The following is a 21,452-nucleotide window of genomic DNA, read 5'->3' on the forward strand; positions in this document are numbered from 1 at the left end:
GGGGGGGGGAGGGGAGGGGACATTCCTGATCTCGCGCGGCTAACCAAAAACGGCTCCCCGTAATCGCGTTAGTTGCCGGAGGTATCCGAACACCTCGAGTAATATCGTCGCTATCGTTGAATTACGTCATCGTTTGCGGCTGATTCGAACTATTGAGAAATGGTGGAGTTTGTGCTCTCTCGAAGAGGGAGGAAATTTCGTTCTCGCTCTCTTCGCCGACGATTGTTCAGTTTGTATAATCCTGCCATTTTCAGCCGTTTCAGTATCTCTTCCCTTTCTTCCACCCCAGTATGTTTGCGGAGTTTATTAAATAAATAAAAGGACAACCGTTTAATCCGCTTAATTATTTAATAACGACGTAACGCAGCGCGAATATTGTGTGCTTTATGCATTTTGAACTGAAAAACAACGTGACTGTCGTAAATAGAAAATTCGAAATATTCAGCGATGCGTTTCGTGATGATTTAATAATAAAACCCGAAATTCTTGCGGTATCAAAATCATACGGAATTTGCCAGGTAAAAATAGGATACAAATTATACGCGCTGTAAAATACATACAGTCTCTCTTTTAATTAAAACAAGTCTCTTAAATAAAAATGCGACTATTTAAAGTAATTTTTCAATCATTTCCTTAAAATGCATTTTTTAATTGCATTAATACATTATCCTCTCTTTTAATTAAATTCATTAATTTTGAAATTAAATTCCTTTTAATTTTTATAGATGGTGGCTCTCTTATCAAGGGAATTTATATGTATATGTATAAAAAAGTGTTTGCTATTATCTAAATAAAATTATATAGATGATCATGTAGATGAAATTTTGACGTCATCTTATTTTTATATAGATAATAAAAATAGATATTATCTATATCTGTGCATTTTAGATGATAAAAGGTGTTATCTTTATTAAATTATCTAGAATAATATTCAGATAATTTGGTTTGCAGTCATAGTACATAAAAATACTTAAATAGTAGAGCTTACAAATAAAAGTATGAATATATTTTTATATCTCTTTTATAATTTACGTTTTCTAATATAACTGTGTTTACATAAGCAATTTTAAAAATATAATTACCTAAAAGTTATCTAGATGAATCGCTATATAATTTTATCTTTTATCTAGATATATTTAAATTCAAAATTATCTCCATCTTATTTGAGATGAATTTACATATTTTCACCTTATCTTTAGCTAGATAACTTTAAAATTATCTGAGTGCAACACTGTATGTATATCTCGCGATCAAAATTCAAAATCATCTTTATCTTATTTGAGATGAATTTACATATTTCCATCTTATCTTTATCTAGATAATTTTAAAATCATCTGAGTGCAACACTGTATGTATTATATATCTCGCGATCAAAATTCAAAATCATCTTCATCTTATTTGAGATGAATTTTCATATTTCCATCTTATCTTTATCTAGATAATTTTAAAATCATCTGAGTGCAACACTGTATGTATACCTCGCGATCAAAATTCAAAATCATCTTTATCTTATTTAAGATAAATTTACATATTTCCATCTTATCTTTATCTAGATAATTTTAAAATTATCTGAGTGCAACACTGTACGTATTATATATCTCGCGATCAAAATTCAAAATCATCTTCATCTTATTTGAGATGAATTTACATATTTCCATCTTATCTTTATCTAGATAATTTTAAAATCATCTGAGTGCAACACTGTACGTATTATATATCTCGCGATCAAAATTCAAAATCATCTTCATCTTATTTGAGATGAATTTACATATTTCCATCTTATCTTTATCTAGATAATTTTAAAATCATCTGAGTGCAACACTGTACGTATTATATATCTCGCGATCAAAATTCAAAATCATCTTCATCTTATTTAAGATGAATTTACATATTTCCATCTTATCTTTATCTAGATAATTTTAAAATCATCTGAGTGCAACACTGTACGTATTATATATCTCGCGATCAAAATTCAAAATCATCTTTATCTTATTTGAGATGAATTTACATATTTCCATCTTATCTTTATCTAGATAATTTTAAAATCATCCGAGTGCAACACTGTATGTATTATATATCTCGCGATCAAAATTCAAAATCATCTTCATCTTATTTGAGATGAATTTTCATATTTCCATCTTATCTTTATCTAGATAATTTTAAAATCATCTGAGTGCAACACTGTATGTATACCTCGCGATCAAAATTCAAAATCATCTTTATCTTATTTAAGATAAATTTACATATTTCCATCTTATCTTTATCTAGATAATTTTAAAATCATCCGAGTGCAACACTGTATGTATTATATATCTCGCGATCAAAATTCAAAATCATCTTCATCTTATTTGAGATGAATTTTCATATTTCCATCTTATCTTTATCTAGATAATTTTAAAATCATCTGAGTGCAACACTGTATGTATACCTCGCGATCAAAATTCAAAATCATCTTTATCTTATTTAAGATAAATTTACATATTTCCATCTTATCTTTATCTAGATAATTTTAAAATCATCTGAGTGCAACACTGTACGTATTATATATCTCGCGATCAAAATTCAAAATCATCTTCATCTTATTTAAGATGAATTTACATATTTCCATCTTATCTTTATCTAGATAATTTTAAAATCATCTGAGTGCAACACTGTACGTATTATATATCTCGCGATCAAAATTCAAAATCATCTTCATCTTATTTGAGATGAATTTACATATTTCCATCTTATCTTTATCTAGATAATTTTAAAATCATCTGAGTGCAACACTGTACGTATTATATATCTCGCGATCAAAATTCAAAATCATCTTCATCTTATTTGAGATGAATTTACATATTTCCATCTTATCTTTATCTAGATAATTTTAAAATCATCCAAGTACAAAACTGTATGTACAGCTCGCGATATCAAAAGGTTCGACGAATTGCGCGGCATTCTAAGGCACGAGGGTTAAAGCTCGGAGAGATTCGAGGTATTTTAAAAGTTTTGCGCATCTCTTTCCCACTTCGACACAGAGGAGAGACTTCTTACCCCTCGGGAGAGAGCAGATTTGAACGCTCCTACCGCAGTCGATCGATCTAATTGTATGTGCACGCGCGTCGACTCGATTCAGATGCAAATTACAGCAAACGAACTCCATTCGACGTCGGCGCGAGATTCGCGAGTCGGGTCGAAGGAAGGATGTCCCGTCAAGAACGCGGCTCCTTCTCGTCCTTCGCAAGGAGTGCTCATTCCGCGAGTGTGTGTCGCTTCGCCGTGGCGTAATGTTTCGCAAATATTGGCGTAGAAATCGGCTCTCCCTTCGCCTTCCGGATCTCTCCTACTTCCTCAACTCTACTCCCTTTCTGCCTCCCCATTTCCAGCTGCAGTTGATCTGACTGCAGACGCAGGCCCAAATTGGCTCGATACATCCGACGAACGTGAAGCGAGTACATAACTCCATAAGTACATACAAAATTTTCCTCGCCCGAGGAGAAACGAATATTTCAGCGAGTCGCTTTCTCTCTCTCTACGAGAGACATCCATCCGACATTTTTCCCGTCTTCGTCGCTAAAGACACAGTCCGGGGATTTTTATGGCACGTGACGATTCACGCGTTTCTAGCTCCATCTATTTTTTTCGGGGTAAATTACTATCTCGCGATAAACTGTACGTGTAGAATGGCGAGGTATGTGTTATTGAAACCGGTTGGTTTTACGACGCAATCGGTTTCTGTCAAACTGAACGGCGTAATCGTATGTCACCGTGATAAATTTAGGATAACGCGCCGACGCTCTATCGAATTTGCATAAGTGATCGCCGGGCTTTATGGAACGCTCATATAAATATCCGAAAGTGGAAGTCAGTTTTTTTAATAGAGCGGCTTATTGGTTGCATCGTTTATTATGTTCAAATACTTTGCATCAATATTGAATATAATATTCAATTTATTAATACTTATTCATAATTAATTCTTTTGTCAATGCAATTCATCATTTCTCTGTAGCGTCCAATTAGTTTCTCCCTCACATAGTTTCGTTAGAAATCGCCTTTTTATTATATATCTGTGACTCTGTAGGATATTAAAAATACGTACAGCAGTGTTGTCAACTTGCAATAGGGTACTCAGTGTTTGCTGTTATCTAAATAAAATTATATAGATGATTATCTCGATGAAATTTTGGTCTTATCTTTATATAGATAACACACATTTTTTAAATTATTATTTAATATATTAATATTTATTTATAATAAATTCTTTTGTCAATACATAATTTTTCACCATTTTATCAATTTATGATCAACTGCGAATTTTTGACATTTGGCAGTTTCTTTATATCAGCTGTTGGACGTCAAACTTCATTTCCCGATATTTATATTTTAAGAGGTTTCCGATACAAAGAAAACCCTTTGTTCTCCTTAAGGAGACAAATTTCGGTGCACCTTTTTAACATTTAATTCTTTGGGTGCCATTTATTGACATAAGGACATCTTTAGCTAATTTTAAAATCATTTAATCACAGCATCTAATTTTTGAAATATATAAGAAAGTCTCTCTCTCGACTGTTTAAGCATTAGTTGAATCTTATTTTTCTTCTCGCCTAGATCCTCGCACGATTTTCTCGCGCAAGGGATGAAAACCACTCACTCGCCTTTAGATTCGCGCGGCGGGCAAATTTAAGGGTGAAATCCCTCCCGACGACCGGCCAGCGGATTTTAATATTTGCCGTCATATCTCAGAGCGAGGCGAACTTTCGACCGGGGCTAGCTGACTCTCACTTAAAATCACTTTATACGAATCGCGAGCACTTTTTCATCCGTCGTTTCGTAGACTTCATCCCGACTGGGCTCCATCTACTCCATCGTCTCTCGTTCATTCTCTCTCTTTCTCTCTCGCTCGCTCGGCCCATAATCTATATCTCGTGGATAACTCGCGAAAATCCATTTCGCCGTCGACGACTTCTGAAAACGCCCGCATTATTCTTACCGACCCTCGCCTCTCTTTACATTATCCCGAAGACGTATGGACGTCGGATAACATTTTCCCGGGAAAAAAAAAAAACGACGTCGCAACCGCTCGCGGTGACATAATGTCTGGTACTGGGGTGGAAAGAGCATCCATAATACTCCGCGTAAATGAGTCGGTTGCCCATCATTGATTTTATTAGCGCTTTGTTTATCGCCCGGATGCGGTTATTTTTGAAAAACATGCGTGTCTCCAGCGAATCGGAAAATTTTAAGCGGACGGTTAAATGGAAATTTTTGAAAACAAATCGCATCGGCATATCGATTCGTTTTACGCTTACGAGAGATCGAAAAGTTTACGCCAGAGAAATTATTTCGCGCGTGGTTTTATTAATATATATATTTATATATATATATATATATATATATATATATATATAGGATGAAACAAAAATATGTCGTTACAATCATGTTCGAATAATATGATTACAAAGTATTATTTAATTTCCAACAATACAAAATAAAAAAATTTTTTTAATAATTTTTTTTCAAGTAAAATAAAGAAAAATCATTTTCCAAAAAATTGTTTATAAGCATGCAAACTGGCAGGACAAAGACACGGCGGGTGTCCAGCAGTCAGGGAAATCTGGAAAACCAGGCATTGTCAGGGAATTTTATAAATCTGGAATTGTCAGAGAAAGTCAGGAAATTTTACTATTTATCTGGATTTTTTCACATTATTCTACATTTGTCTTAATAATTTGAAATGTTTTATTAAATAAATAAACGTTTCCTCGACTCCCAGTACACTTCGTTAATTTATATTTTTATCGTCGTGTTATTTTATTTGAATGTGTTGAATAGAGAGAAAGGTGATTATTTAAATAGTTTATAGTTACATGTTTGTTTCGATTATCGTACATAATGCAAATTGTATAAATTGATTTTAATTTTTGTTTTTTTTTATTTCCGGATCTTTTTATTGTTGACAAAAATATTTCAAGAATTTTATGATTTAAAAGGATCCTAAACGCCCTTAAGAAACCTGTTGTTTTTTTCCTGTTTTATTGATAAAATGTGATGTTAGATAAACTATAAATCTATTTATTGGTTATACGGATTGTTTTTTGCCTGAAATTAGACCAGGCCGGATTTGACATTGCATAAATAATATAAGTAAATGTTTAGATATTAATTTGAAAGCCTAGTAAACAAGAATAACTCATCCTATATTTTCATGTGTACACGAACGAATATTATAGTTTATCCTACCTCACATTTTGTCGATAAAACAGAAAAAAAAACAACAGGCTTCTCAAGAACGTTTAGGATTCTCTTAACATTTAATTGATCTATTATGTAGATATATGCAAATTATATATTTGAAAAAAATAATACTAAAAAGTTAGGGAAAAAATTAATTTCTGGTTTTGGAAAATCTGAAAAAGTCGGGGAATTTTGTTCATTATGAGTCTGCTGGACACCCTGAAAGGGGTCAATTAGAAAATCACTTTTGAATATATTGTTTATATGAGTTTTTTGTTCATTTTGATAGAGTAGGTTCCTAAAATAGCGATCAAGATTTTGGTTCCACCCAGTATATACGTGCTGTGCTTTATTCGGATCATCTACTCCGTGCGCGATCTCAGCGGATGTCTAAAACCAATAAAGACCCCGCAGACATACTTCCTCGTCCACACTAGCGGTTAACGAGGTACTAAGGAATCCGAGGACGGCCATTTGGTGGCTGAAAATTAGACCACTTAGGCTTAAACGATCCTCCGACGATTGCTCACGAGAGTTGCCGTAACTTTTAAGTCTGAGTCCGGACGAAGACACGCTACCGTAATTACGATTCGATTGTGTTATCGAGGCTGGCAGCTAGAGAAGACGATATTATCAACTTTTTGCCGAGCACGAAACGAGCGATTGCATGAGCAAGAGGGCGATGTAAACTTTCTTGTAAGTGCTCGTGTCATTTTTGTATAAAATGTGTTACGATACTTTCTTTCTTTCTTCCTCTTTCTCTTGCAATGTTCTCAATAGTGGAGCGTCTACTTTTCCTGGGAAAATACAGAAAACTTGGAATTCTCAGAGATTTCTTCTTCGCTTTGAAAAATCAGGAAACTCTCATGGAATTTTATTAGAATTGAGAATTTCTTTTTAAATCTATTGTGTCTTTGATCATTTTGTTCTTATAATGCAAACAATTTGTTAATTAGCCAAGTTAGCGATTCGCAAAAATAAATCTTTTTTTAAACAAGACACTTGTTTATTTAAAGAATTTTTATAATTCTTATAATTTTTATAATTAAATATATAATACATAAACCAAACTTATTGTATGTTGTCCAAAAATTAATTTTGGATAAAATCGTATCAAATTCTTAAAAAAATGTCCTAAATATATTACTCCGCATTTTATTTAACAGATAAATAATTAGTTTAAAATATATTTAATATGTAACATGTTTTAATAATATTCTTGAAGTATGTACTACATAATAAATTATGGGTCTTTATTATAATTCTTAAATTAAAAAATTAATTATGTAAATAAAAAATGTTTATCTTACGAAAGCTATTAAATGCTTTTTAATACTTTTTCAAATCCAACATTTGAAATTTAAGCGAACTCTTTATTTTTTCTTTGTGATTATATGAGTGAAAGGCATTAAAGAAATGCGAACAGTAAAGAATTTATTTTAAAAAATTACATTTGAAAGTTCTCTAATTTTATTTAAAATTCCGAAGAAAAATATCTAGGAAATCAGGAAATTCTTGGGGAATTTTTTTTTACACAATTTAAATAGACATCGCGAATGATAAACGCGAGTGGATGGTGAAAGAAAAGCATTTATAATTTCGATTATTATCTCTACCCCTTTACGTAAAGTGCGCGAATATTTATCGCTAAAAACTTTCTCAAAGAATCACCGATCACACTTTTCCAATATCTCCGAGTCACTCGCACGTCCATTAACGACCGCACCCGACACGGAAATCGAACATTAATCCGTGGCCAATATCGCGACGATCATAATTCAAATCTCGCAGTCTGATAAAAACAGAATGGTCGGATCCCATTTCATTTCGCGAAAAAAGCCCGGCGTGAAGAGATAAATAGATAGATGGAGACATTTATTTTTAGCGACCGGGGTATAAAAAAACCCGAATCTTTTAAGCGTTTAATGCAGCTGCAACTAAAAAAAGACGAAAGGGGAAGAAATATTTAAAAGTTAAAACGCTTTTTTTTCTTTCTCACATGACAGCTCTTTGAGAAAATAATATTTTAAATTTGTTGTATGAAAAAAGATATATATATATGGTGTTTCTAAATAAGTGTAAAAAATTTTAGAAAATGGGGGTTTTTCATATAAACATATACTCTTATATTTTCTTCCTTGAAGAGTTACATTTTTCTCAGAGAGGGATATAAGAGTACATGATTTTATGAAAAATCCCTCTTACTCCAGTAAAATTAGACTTGAAAGGGGCAAAACTTCATAAAAATTAGGATCAAGCTGAATTTTTGCGGATACCTTTATTTGGATGTTCTAATGAAATCCTGAAAAGTACCCTTAATTTTATCCACGGCGTTTTTTTATGGAAGGTAAATTTTTTGACATTATCTCGAAAACTATCAATTTTTCGAGAAACATAGTTATTATCAAAATTGTAGCTCATAAAATTCCCTACAAAAAAAGTCATTATACTTTTTTGGAATTAACCGTTTTGAAGATATAAAGCGAATAAAAAAAATAAAAATACCCCGCGGTGATGTGGAAAATAGTACGTATTTTTTACAAACTACAGATATTGCAACTTTACCGCACGTTTTACTCAAAAACGATTAGTTGTACGAAAAAAGTATGATGACCTTTTTTATAGAGAATTTGATGAGCTACAATTTTGATAATAACTATTTTTCTCAAAAAATTGATAGTTTTCGAGATAATGGCAAACTAAAATTTACCCCTTTTTACTTCCCATAAAGATCTTCACAAAAATTCAGCTTGATCCTAATTTTTATGAAGTCAAAGTCTAATTTTACTGGACTCTCTCAGTTTTCGACAAAGAAACGTATCTTAAAATTTTTCACTTATTTAGAAACACTTTGTATATATTTTTTCCGATTTGTTAAAAAATTTGCGATCAATAGTAGATTCCTATCATATTGTACAAGTATTTTCTCCGCAAGTAAGAGACAATACAGAGGAAGTTGGAGAGGAAGGTATGGCGAGAGGATGGTCATAGATAGAGGCCGAAGAATTAACGAGGATCGGCGGCGTTATATTCGTTTCCGTGTACCTTGCAATTTCCGGGTGTGCCATAATTAAAATGTCGGTCGCTTTGACTTATCGACTTGCGGCGCGGTTCTTTCCTGCGCTCCGCACAGGAAGGAAAAAAAAAGAGAGGGAAGTACGAATCTCAGACCGAGACAAGATTCTCTTTAGCGGGGGAGGAAGAGAGAGGGTGGAAAAAAAGTCTCGTCCTTTTCGATCGAGTCTCTCCTTTCACGGAGTTCTGGCCAATCAGCTTCGACTCTGACCACGTTGCGAGGCAGCATCTTCGGGAAAAGACGCTGTAGGAGAGGAGCATGGAAAGATGAAAGACGTTGTTGCGAGGAGATAGATATCCTTTCATCATCGAGAGCCTTCTTTCATATCGAGTTCCATTCGCACACCGTTGACGGAAATATTTTTATTTTTCTTCATCATTTCTCTATCGCGTCCAATTAGTTTCTCTCTCTCTCATAGTTTCGTTAGAAATCGCCTTTTTATGATACATCTGTGATTCTGTATAGGATATTAAAAATACATACAACAGTGTTGTCAACTTGCTATAGGGTACTCAGTGTTTGTTACTATCTAAATAAAATTATATATATGATTATCTAGATAAAATTTTGGTCTTATCTTTATATAGTTAACACACATTTTTTTTATTATTATTTAATATATTAATATTTATTTATAATAAATTCTTTTGTCAATGCATAATTTTTCACCATTTTATCAATTTATGATCAACTGCGAATTTTTGACATTTGGCAATTTCTTTATATCAGCTGTTGGGCATCAAACATTATTTCCCGATTATATTTTAAGAGATTTTCGATACAAAGAAAACCCTTTGTTTATTTTAAGATGCAAATTTCGGTGCACCTTTTTAACGTTTAATTCTTTAAGATCAGTGTTTGCTGTTATCTAAAATTATATAGATGATCATCTAGATTCTAGTTAAAACATCATCTTATCTTTATGTAGATAATTAAAATATGTAGTATCTATATCTGCATCTTAGATGAAAAAAGTGTTACCTTTACTAAATTATCTAAAATAATGTTCAGATAATATGATTTAGTTGGTAGAACTTGAGCATTGAGCGATAAAAACTTATATATTTTTATTTTATCTTTATCTAGTTAATTTTAAAATTATCTAAGCACGAAGTAATAATCTAAGTTATAAAGCTTAAACAGTAAATGATAAAAATATAAATATAAATATATGAATATATTTTTATATCGCTTTTATAATTTTTTTATAACTGTATTTACATAGGCGGTTTTAAAAATAATATTATCTGAAAGTTATCTAGATGGATCGCCATATAATTTTATCTTTTATCTAGATCTAAAACAAAATTTTCTTTATCTTATCTAAAAAGAATTTAAATATTTTCATCTCATCTTCATCTAGCTAATTTTGAAATTATCTAAGCATAACACTTGTTGCTAAGACATTGAATATATAAACATATAATTATAAAATTTCTAATAGATCATTAAATCGGTCAATCAAGCAGTTTACAAAAAGTACTTTAAGTAACTTTTTCGAGTCCTAATAAAAAAATTCCACAAAAATTCCCTGATTTCGTCTTGCAAAATGCGACGAAAAAATCCAACCGATTAAATGTAAAATGATCACATTTGGCTTTCGCAAAATTTGATTGGTCCCCTTTGTTATAGTTATCTAACCTCACATTTTGTCGATAAAACAGGAAAAAACAACAGACTTTTCAAACACGTTTAAAATCCCCTTTAAGAACTATTTTCCGATGCGCAAAACAGAGTAATTATCTTAAAGGAAAAAAAATAAAATATAAAACTGCAACACATCTCACATCCCTGTAAAATTAATTTGCTCCTCGTATCGACCAATCCAAAGTCACGTTTTCCCTATTGTATCAACTATTATCGCTTTCTTTCGGATTAATAACACACGTAGGTCGAATAATACTCGTACCCCTGAAAGTGATCAACTAGCACGTTCCTCTACGCGTCGAAGAAGAGATAACGGAGGGTGGGTTCGCGTAAGGTCGTCGAACTCTCTCTTGGTCCGTTATTCGAATATTCGATTAAATGTATCGACGGTATACTCTATAAATGTATATCGATGCGCCGAGCCCCATAAATTCCAGGCGATCCTGAAGGATGACACGGATCCCGCTTGTCCCCGTACGTTGCTCGTCGCAAAAACTGCTGGCCGTAAAAATTTAACAAGGGAGCTCTTGGACCACCGGGTTACTGGATTTCGGTGATGCCGATAGCGAAAGAGAGAAAGAGAGAGAGAGAGAAAGTCCGAGGGAAAGAAAGAGACCCGCGTGGGTGGGAGGGAAGAAAAGTCTCTCATAACTGTTCCAATAATGCGAAATGAAGGATGATTCGTGCAACGGAGTGATATTGAAATCCGTTGGAATCCAATATTTATTATTACCAAGCACAGCCATAGCGGTATCGTCCCGGCTATTGTCACCCCTCCCCCTTTCCCTCTCCCCCCACTCTTGATAAAGTAGTCCGAGCATTTACGATAGCTGGATTTCCGGGATTCTTCGGTATGTCATCGGATTTCCGCCGGTAATTTACACGTTGAACGATGATCAACGCTGGCGTTGCAATCTGTCAAATTTTTTTCAGCCGTTGTTTATCTCTTTAAAGGTTGCAGTTTTATATTTTATTTTTTTTCCTTTAAGATAATTACTCTGTTTTGCGCATTGGAAAATATCTCTTAAGGGGATTTTAAACGTGTTTGAAAAGTTTGTTGTTTTTTCCTGTTTTATCGACAAAATGTGAGGTTAGATCACTAGAACTATAAATCTATTTATTGGCTATACGTATTGATACATATTGATAAAGGAACATAAGTGAATGTTTAAATACCCATTTGGAATCCGCCCTGGTCTAATTTTAGATAAAAAACAATCCGTATAGCCAATAAACAGTTTTATAGTTTATCTAACCTCACATTTTGTCGATAAAACAGAAAAAACAACAGACTTTTCAAGGACGTTTAGGATCCCTTTAACGCATTCGAGCAATCTTTTCGCGATGACGAAATTTTAAAAATAGCAACAAATATACGAGAGCGATGATTAATAATACAAAATTAATTCAATTTTGTGCGACTTGGACCGTAATCAGCTGCATAATTTATCAGTATAATTTATCAATATAATTATCATTCTGACACTTTATTTATTGGTATACGTTTATTAAATATAAATTTATTATCAATACGTTTATTAAATACATATTTATGATCAATTTTCAAATATTTTGTTTTAAAGAAAATATTGGTATATATATTACAAACAGTGTGTTTACTGTTATCTAAATAAAATTATCTAGATGAAATTTTGGCGTCATCTTATCTTCATATAGATAATAAAAATATGTATATCTATATCTATATCTGCATCTTAGATGAAAAAAAGTATTATCTTTACTAAATTATCCAGAATAATTTTCAGATAATTTTCGTTTAGAATTATAGCGCATAAAAATACTTACAAATAAAAATATAAATACCTACATATATTTTTATATCCTTTTTCTAATTTACATTTTTTTATAACTGTGTTTACATAAGCTGTCTTAAAAATTATCTAGATGATTTCATCTTTTACCTAGACATACTTCAAACAAATCATCTTTATCTTATCTAAGATGAATTAACATATTTTTATCTAGCTAATTTTCAAATAATCCAACACTGATTACAAAGAAACGATACCAAATGATAAAAAAGAATACACGGGAATTTTTTATACGGAGTAATTGTGTAGAAAAGATGGTCTCGGCCGGGTCCTAGTTAAAACTCTATCACTGCCGTGCTTCAAGCTTGCCTTTGGTTGACCGAAGAGCGATGGTAATCCGAGATTTCGTCGGAAAAGGAGAACTCGTCGCATTCTCGGTTCCATTTCTACCTTCTCCCCTCTTTATATAGATATATACATATTTGGCATAAAAACTCGCTCACACACACAATGCTCCCGCGTACGCGGCCGAATATGAAAATGCTTCGCCTGCTTAGGAACGTACTTTGCGAGTGCTGGCATACGAAGTGGCATTCGACAAACACCCCGTGTGGCTTTTCAACTCGCGGGAGCTCGAGGCTCAGCAGGCTTATTCAAATCGACCAGCTCGCCGGAGAAAGAGGGATGGAATGAGAGGGATGAAACAGGTTGCCGCGTTCGGTTTTTTCCCTTTTTTTTTCTCTTTTTTCTTTATCCTCGCTTCTGGCCTTATGGTGCTTACGCTTTCCTTTCGGTAAAATACGCCGTATCTAGCAAAGAGAGAGAGAGAGAGGTCGATTGAAAGACGATTACTCTGGACCGAAAACGATGTCCTGTTCTTTTTCGCTTCCAAAACGCGAAGAATGGAAAGATGAGCTATTTTTGAAAACTTCGTCTACGATCGCGGCTATTCCGGATGTTGAACGAATTTCGAGATAAAAGGGGAAATAAATTGTCGCGAAAATGATACGCGCGAGGAAAGTTTTTCGATTTTCCAGAGTAATTTTTGGTCGTCAATATTTGTCGAAATAATTTTGGATGCCTCCTTTGTGCGAAATATAGCTTAACATTTATCTAGATGCTGTTATACCACACACCGGGCACATGGTAATTTTTATTCTTATTAACAAGGAACATGGTTTCAAAAACAGAGTTTCTCGATTGAAAGGAATTTTTAATTTCTTGCCGCGGGTCCGAAAGAGAGAGAGAGAGAGAGAGAGAGAGAGAGAGAGAGAGAGAGAGAGAGCGAAAATGTATTCTCATCCCGAGCAATCTACTTTCTAAAATGCGGTTGCCTCCAGCAGCAGTATTCCGCGCACATATATTTGAATATACAAAGTGTTCAATTTTAATCGACTACCCTCAGAAAACTTTTCATTTTTTATTATGCAACAAAATATTTCAAAAGTTACGTGATTTGAAGGGGGATAAAAAATAACGCTATTGATTCTTTTTTAAATGGTCTTAAAATAATCTTGAAAAAAGCGCCTTTTAAAAAAAAGTTAGTAGTTCTTTTTCAAAGCACACAATTTTTGACAGATTTTATCATATAATCAAAAATGAAAAGTTTTTAGAGGTAGATGATTAAAATTGGACACCTTGTGTGTGTACATATATATATATATATATATATATATGTCCAGCGTATATTTTGGGACACCCTATTTTTTCAATTGCAAACCATATTAAATAAACTCCCAAACTCTGCATAATTGTCATTTTTGAAAATAAAACAATATTTTGGATATTAAAGCATTTTTTATACTCAACGTTTACTTTGAGGACTCATATGTTCAGCGTATATTTCGAGGACATGTCCTCATATGTCCAGCGTATATTTTGGGACACCCTATTTTTTCAATTGCAAACCATATTAAATAAACTCCCAAAGTTTAGATAATTGTCATTTTTAAAAATAAAACAATATTTTGGGTGTTAAAGCATTTTTTATACTCAACGTTTACTTTGAGGGCTCATAAATGGAATGTATATTTCGAGGACATGTCCTCAAATTATACTTTAAATATATTATTCAGCGGTGTACCGAAATAATACAATCATTTATGTAGTTTATATATTGTGAGCTTACTTCGAGGTCATCTTTTATATAATTTATTTACTTTGAGGACTCAAATGAAATGTATATTTCGAGGACATGTCTTCGAATTATACTTGAAATATATTATTCAGCGGTGTCCCGAAATAATACATTCATTTATGTAGTTTGTATATTATGAGCTTACTTCGAGGTCATCTTTTATATAATTTATGTATACTTTGAGGGCATGTAAAATATAATTAGAAAGTATACTTTAGAGTGATCAAATATGATGTAAATTTATAATTTGATGATATATACATAGTTTTTGAAAATTTTAAACCTTAATAAAATGTATTTTTTCCTAGGATATACTTTAAATATATTATTCTGCAATTAAAATAGGATGTCCCGAAATAATACATTTCAAATTTTATATAGTTTATATGTATATCGTGAGCTTACTTTGAGATTATTTTTATATAATTTATGTATACTTTGAGGACATATAAAATATAATTAAAAAATATTTTAGGGAGATTGAATGTATTATGAAAACATTTATAGTTTGAAGATTAATATGTAGTTCAAATATTATCTCTATTTTAAAGTTAATGTTTAAGTTTGAAGTAAAAAATTTATATACATATGTAATCTTGTAATCCTAAAGAGAGTAAAATCTGTCTGTTTATTAATCTATCTATAAATTCGAAAACAATTAGGAAATATATTTGGAAAATATAATTTAAAAAAATTTGTAAAAAATCTCTCTCTCTCTCTCTCTCTCTTTCTCTTTAAAAACAATTGCAATAAAGTTTATTAATATATATTTTAAGGATATACGAAATATTGATAAAGTATAATTTAAAGCAAAAGAATAATATGGCTAAAATATAATTCGGAAATTATTTATAACTAGATTAACATTTGTTTCTACATATATTTTAGGAATGGTGAGAATTTTCGGACATTTATAGAAAGATAATTCGATTTATATAATTTTAGAAGCAAGTTAGATATATAATATATTATTTATTTTATTTAGGAACATTTAAAATGTAACATGTTACATTACATGTAAAAGTATTCAAATAAAAAAAAAAAATTTGAACATACCAAATCAATTTTTTGTAAACGAATAATATCACAATTATAACATTAATGCAAAAAAGTGATACATTGTAAAATAATCTGTATTTTGAAAATAACTTTAACGAAATTTTAAGTTATGAATTTTAGATGTAAATTTATGGATTTTATAAGATATCTAAAATTATATTCTAAATATTGGATTTTATCCGAGAAGTTCATGTGAGTTTCAATAAATTCTATGAACATGTGCAATGTTTTTTAAAATTTTATTCAATAAAGTATTCATCATTTTATTCTATTAATTTAAGATATTTTTATATGTTTTAAAACAATAGAACAAAACACAAAACCATGCTTACTATATTGAATAATGTTTTTATATAATATTCAGAAATTATTTTGTTGCATAATTCAAAAAATTCATATGAACTTCTCGCACAATAATAATAAATAGTATAAATAATAATTCAAAAAGACAAATTTTTTGAACATATATAGGACTGTTGACGATTTTTGACTCGTTTTTGATTATCTATCCACGTTTTGACTTGTTGAGGTGTTCTTTGATTCAATACTCTGTATTTAAGAATGACTTTTCTGCATTCTTGTAAAGATGGTAATTTTGATAAATTTTGTAAATTTCCAAAATGTTTAGTTATTGCCTCTTTCTCTCGATCAGTCCATTTAGTTCTTTTTGTTTTTCCAAAAGGTGAAGCTGAAATTTTAGATAGTACAATAACATTTATTATGTTTTCATAATAAAAATGATAAAGTAATACTTATAATAAAATACTTATAATAAAAATAAAATATTTATTTATAATAAAAATAATAGATCTTACTGTTGCGGCATTTAGAATTTGTGGAATTATTTGTTGACAGAGGAGAAAAAGTGTTTTCACTGTCAAATGTAGACGTATGATCAATATTATCCATATTAGCATTAGTACGTTCAATCATTGCTGGCATAACATGAGCATCTTCTTCATCGCTACTTTCATCGCTGTTTTCGTTATCATCGCTATTTTCTTCGCTATTTTCTTCGTCATCTTCTTTGTCATCATGACCAATAGCTGCCATCAACAATCGTGAAACATCGGTTATTTCAGCTACTGGCACAGGCATTCTATATATATTTTTATGAATGTCCTTGTGATGGCCCATAAAATTAGCGAGACGATCAATTTGACAATCTTCGATATTTAACATGGAAGTATACGTTGCAATGTGCTTTCTTAACATAGTACCACGTAAAGTACTTGGAATGAGTGCACCGCATTCATTGGCAAAACGACGCATCAAAGGACATGCTCTTAGATATTTTTTAGATAATCTATTAGTATGAGGTACACTAAATATATATTCATTATTAGAGCTTACTCCAGCGTATTTTCGAAATTTAAGAATAGTTTCAATACATTGGATTACAAATGGACTAAGTAATACTGAAACAGTTCTACCCAATTTTCCTCGAAGTGTTAAGCGAACAAATTGCTTAGCAAATTCTTTTGTAGAATTGGATAATTGTTTATAAAGTTCTTGATCGACATTTTCATCTAATGCTTCTTTATTCTGATAATTAATCAATGTCAATCGCTCAATTTCTCCAGCTCGGCGACGATTAAAGATTTGAATAAAAATGAGCGTACATTGAGTTAAAAGAATCCATGCATTTAAATTGAATTCATTATCTAAAATTTCAAGGCAAGTATTGCATTCTTTTTTTAAATAATCATACAATAATTTGATATCTTGCTTAGACGGGAGAACTATTTTTTTTCGGCGTTTCTGATTTATTTGATCCTCAAGAGCTTTTTTGTTGATAAGTGTGGGAACTTCTTCTTCCCATAATAATAAAAAATCTTCCACAGACTTTTTTCTCTCATGGTCTTGATTTTTTATGCATTCAGTTCTGAACTTATGTGCACATTTCTTTATCAGAGTCGTAAGATTTTGAGCGACAGCTGGTGTTCGAAACCACATAATATTTAAATCCCAGTGAGCTACTTTTCTTAAACTATCTATAGCTTTATCAAAATTTTGTGGTTTAAATATATCTTTAAATTCATGGATTTCATTGTCCAGTGCTATTATTTCTAGTTTAAAGCGTCCCAATAAGCGAAGTTGTGCTCTAATCATATCATGTTGATGAGTCAACGTATATTTATCACACAATTTATTGCCAAACTGTATGATGAGTTCGTCATATTTAATACATCTTGAGACTTCATCATTTCTTAGAATTGGAAAGACATGTCGACGCAATGTTTCATTAGCACAAGAATGAATGTATCCACATAGACGTCGACTGGAAGAAAAAATGTTACGATCTCCTTTTTTATGAAATTTATTACACTTCGAGTAATGAATACGAATTGTGTTTCGTGCAAAAAATCCTTGACATGTTTTGCAGCATACATAATCTTCTACAGAGTTTTTTGATTTTTTTTGACGCTGTCTTGATACTATTAAAATGCCAGAATTTAATTCAGGTTTTGTGTTATGAAGGAAATCTCCTTTTTTGCGTAAAGTATCGATAATTTTAATTCGTTCTTTATTTTTATTTGGTAAATAAATAAATTTTTTAACTTCTTCTTCATTCTTATGTTTTAGCTTGAGATGTCTTGCAAATTTTGTTTGCAAAGTATTACAAAATGAACAGAAATGTTTTTTTATCTTTCCTTTTTCAGAAGTAGTTACTGGAATTGACAATTTACGAATATCAAGTGGACAGCCATTATCTAATGAAGATGACTTTTCTTTTATTGAAGATTTTTCAATTGTAAAAGACATTTCAGATGTAGCACTGTGAGTACTCTGTTTAGGATCGTAACTTGGATCATTTTTATTATCATTATTATTACTTTGACTCATATCCTCTTCATTCATATTATCATTACTCGAATTGTCTTGTATAATTTTAGAATTACAACTTTCTTCGTTAGAATTGACTTCTCGAGATTTTTCATCAGTAGATATGTTGGGCCAATTCGGTCCGAGTGACTCCAATTTGTCTGTGAATCCACTTCGGGGAGAACTACTTTCTAATTCCGTATTAGTATTACTCAAAACGGTGGGCGGATTATTTAAAGAAATATTTGATATTTCTAAATTCGGAACAGTTGGTGAGTTATTATTTAATGGCGTAGAAAATCCCATTTCTTTTATTTGAAGAATTTGAATTGCCCTTTGCGAAGAATCAGATGAGTGATTACTCTTTCTATTTGATAAGTGAGAAGAATTTTCCTTATTAATCAAGTTTTCATTTTGTTCCAGTTTTGTTTTCAGATCAATTAAATTATCCTGAATATCTAAAATTTTTAAAAATTTTTAATAAATATTAAAATTATTATACTTATTATATATATTATAATACAAAAAAGTAAAACTCGAATAAATAAAAAAGGTATAATTTTATTATAGCTAACAAAAAAGAAATTTTTTAAATATTTAGAAACTTTTAATAATAAATAAATCAATTTATTGCATGTGTTATTATTTAATTAATCTGTCAATATATAATATTAAATTTTAAATAATAATATTAAGTTAATAATGAGTAAACAACTAGTTAAAAATTATTTCATTGCATTCAAAAATTTTTTAAATTATTGTTATAATTATTCAAAATCATATAAATTTATAATAACTTTTCATACCAGAAGAATCTATTAAATCAGCACTGTACTTCCCACCTCCAGTATATTTAATAATGCAATCTTTTCCTTGAACGATCTTTACTCGTTTGGATGGTAGAATGGAATATTCACCATTATCAAATTGTACAAGAGAAAACATCCTTAAAAAATTAATAAATTATACAAGTGAGGAAAATTAGAAACAATGATCTAAACAAATTAAGGCAAATTAAGACAAATTAGGTATATTTAATTAATGATTTTACAGTGATGTTTGATCTCGAAAAATAATAATCTAAAATTAAAATAAAATCTATATTCTAAAATTCAAATTTAAATTTAAATTAGATTTATTAATTATTTGTGTTATTATTATTATGAAATTTTAATTATTATTAAAACAGCAAAAAATTAACTGATCTAAATATTCAAGCACACGAGAAAGATATATTGGAATTAAACAAAAAATATTCAAAAAAATATATTGTGTACCCTATATATATATATATATATTTTATAATTGCCTATCTCAAATATCTCGCAAATGACACATTTTCTTAGAAAATATTTTAGACAAAATTTGCTTGATTCTGAAGGAACTATAAAAACTGCTTGTTTGTTTAATCTTGAGTGAAGGCGTTAAGATCATTTAAATTTTTTTAAATAGGATCATAAATTTTTTATGGCGTATCCATATAGTTGACATCGAGATGATTTTGAAATATATTAATTACAAATCCTTGTTCGCCGAGAAATTCATGAATTAACCATAATAACTTTGACATAATCTTAATATCTTTATCTAACAAAGGACATGTCACAACTGTCAGAAATCGATTTGATTTTCCTTAAAATATGATAAAATAAATATAAAAGTTTAAAAGACACGTATTTCTATACGAGCGGATTTTCATGTTTAAAAAATTAAACATTCCTTTGCTTACGCCGCAATGATACGATAGCCGCTCATCACACGCATAAAGAACAGTGTTCACGTGTCAACTGTTTACATGTCGAAAGTTAAAAAAAATCGATGTTTTCTTTTAGAATCGAATATAACTGAAACTATAAATAAAATGTTAAACAAAAATTTAACTATTTGCAGAATACTTTAAAGTTATAACACATAATTCTATCTATTTCTTTTTTTTTTCAAAAAACCATCTATGATTTTTTCAAAATTTTATTTTATTTTATAGTTTAATTTAATTTAATTTATTTGTTCTATTTTTTTCAAATTTAACTATGTATAAAAAAATACGTGTCTTTTAGATTTTAGTGTTTAACAATATATTTTAAGGAAAATCAAATCGGTTCCAGTGTAACATGTCTTTTGTTAAATAAAGTCAAACATAACAATATCAAACAAGCAATAGCTTTTTATGGCCTCAGAACTAAACAATATTACTTTGTCTGAAACATTTTTCACAAATATTAACAAAATATTTAAGATGGGTAATTAAAATGGACACCCTGTATATTATACATTAAATATAAATAATCAATTTAAAACATATAATGTTTGAGTAAAATATTCTGCTTCATCAAATCATTTAAATTTATTTAAAAAAATTCTCATCAAATAATTCGATAGCTTTAATTTAAAAGATTATTAAAAATAAAGTCCATCAATTTTACATACCTTGTGAAATATTGATGATAAACGTTATTACTCAACTAATAAACTTATTAAATGTCAATAACCTTATTAATCATCTGAAAAAGTCTCATTTTTATATTAACTTTTTAAAAATAAAAATAACACAATAAGTATGATTGTAATATTTACCCACAATAATATTTTTCTTCAAACAAACTTCTTATTGCAAGAATAAATTCAATCTGATCGAAATAAAAGCCAAGCGAAGATTAAACGTACGATCCGAACACCCTTATTGCTCGGATGCTAACGCCGCAATGATACAATTGCCGCT

At 30.5% G+C, this 21,452-nt stretch overlaps 2 protein-coding genes across 5 annotated transcripts in view; one reads left to right on the plus strand and one right to left on the minus strand.

Annotated features, from left to right (window-relative positions):
• LOC114945579 (kin of IRRE-like protein 1) overlaps window positions 1–21,452 on the plus strand; it is a 652,455-nt gene that overhangs the window by 497,371 nt on the left and 133,632 nt on the right. The gene's annotated exons all lie outside the window — the stretch shown is intronic.
• LOC114931205 (uncharacterized) lies at window positions 16,290–21,213 on the minus strand. The gene is made up of 4 exons (XM_085484859.1): window positions 21,161–21,213; window positions 19,540–19,679; window positions 16,723–19,191; window positions 16,290–16,595 (listed from the first exon to the last, which is right to left on the minus strand). Exons 2-4 carry the CDS (start codon window positions 19,676–19,678, stop codon window positions 16,348–16,350), a joined length of 2,856 nt encoding a protein of 951 aa, XP_085340985.1. The 5' UTR covers window position 19,679; window positions 21,161–21,213; the 3' UTR covers window positions 16,290–16,347.

This window comes from Nylanderia fulva, unplaced genomic scaffold (assembly GCF_048542155.1).
Source record: "Nylanderia fulva isolate GAGA-0341 unplaced genomic scaffold, ASM4854215v1 Scaffold32, whole genome shotgun sequence".
NCBI lineage: Eukaryota > Metazoa > Arthropoda > Insecta > Hymenoptera > Formicidae > Nylanderia > Nylanderia fulva.

Excerpts from the sequence above, each read along its gene's own strand:
- LOC114931205 (XM_085484859.1), bottom strand. The coding sequence starts at position 19,678 with ATGTTTTCTCTTGTACAATTTGATAATGGTGAATATTCCATTCTACCA. Across the intron at positions 19,192-19,539 it reads TGATTTAATAGATTCTTCTG|ATATTCAGGATAATTTAATT; the intron begins GTATGAAAAGTT and ends TAAAAATTTTAG. Across the intron at positions 16,596-16,722 it reads AAATTCTAAATGCCGCAACA|CTTCACCTTTTGGAAAAACA; the intron begins GTAAGATCTATT and ends CTAAAATTTCAG.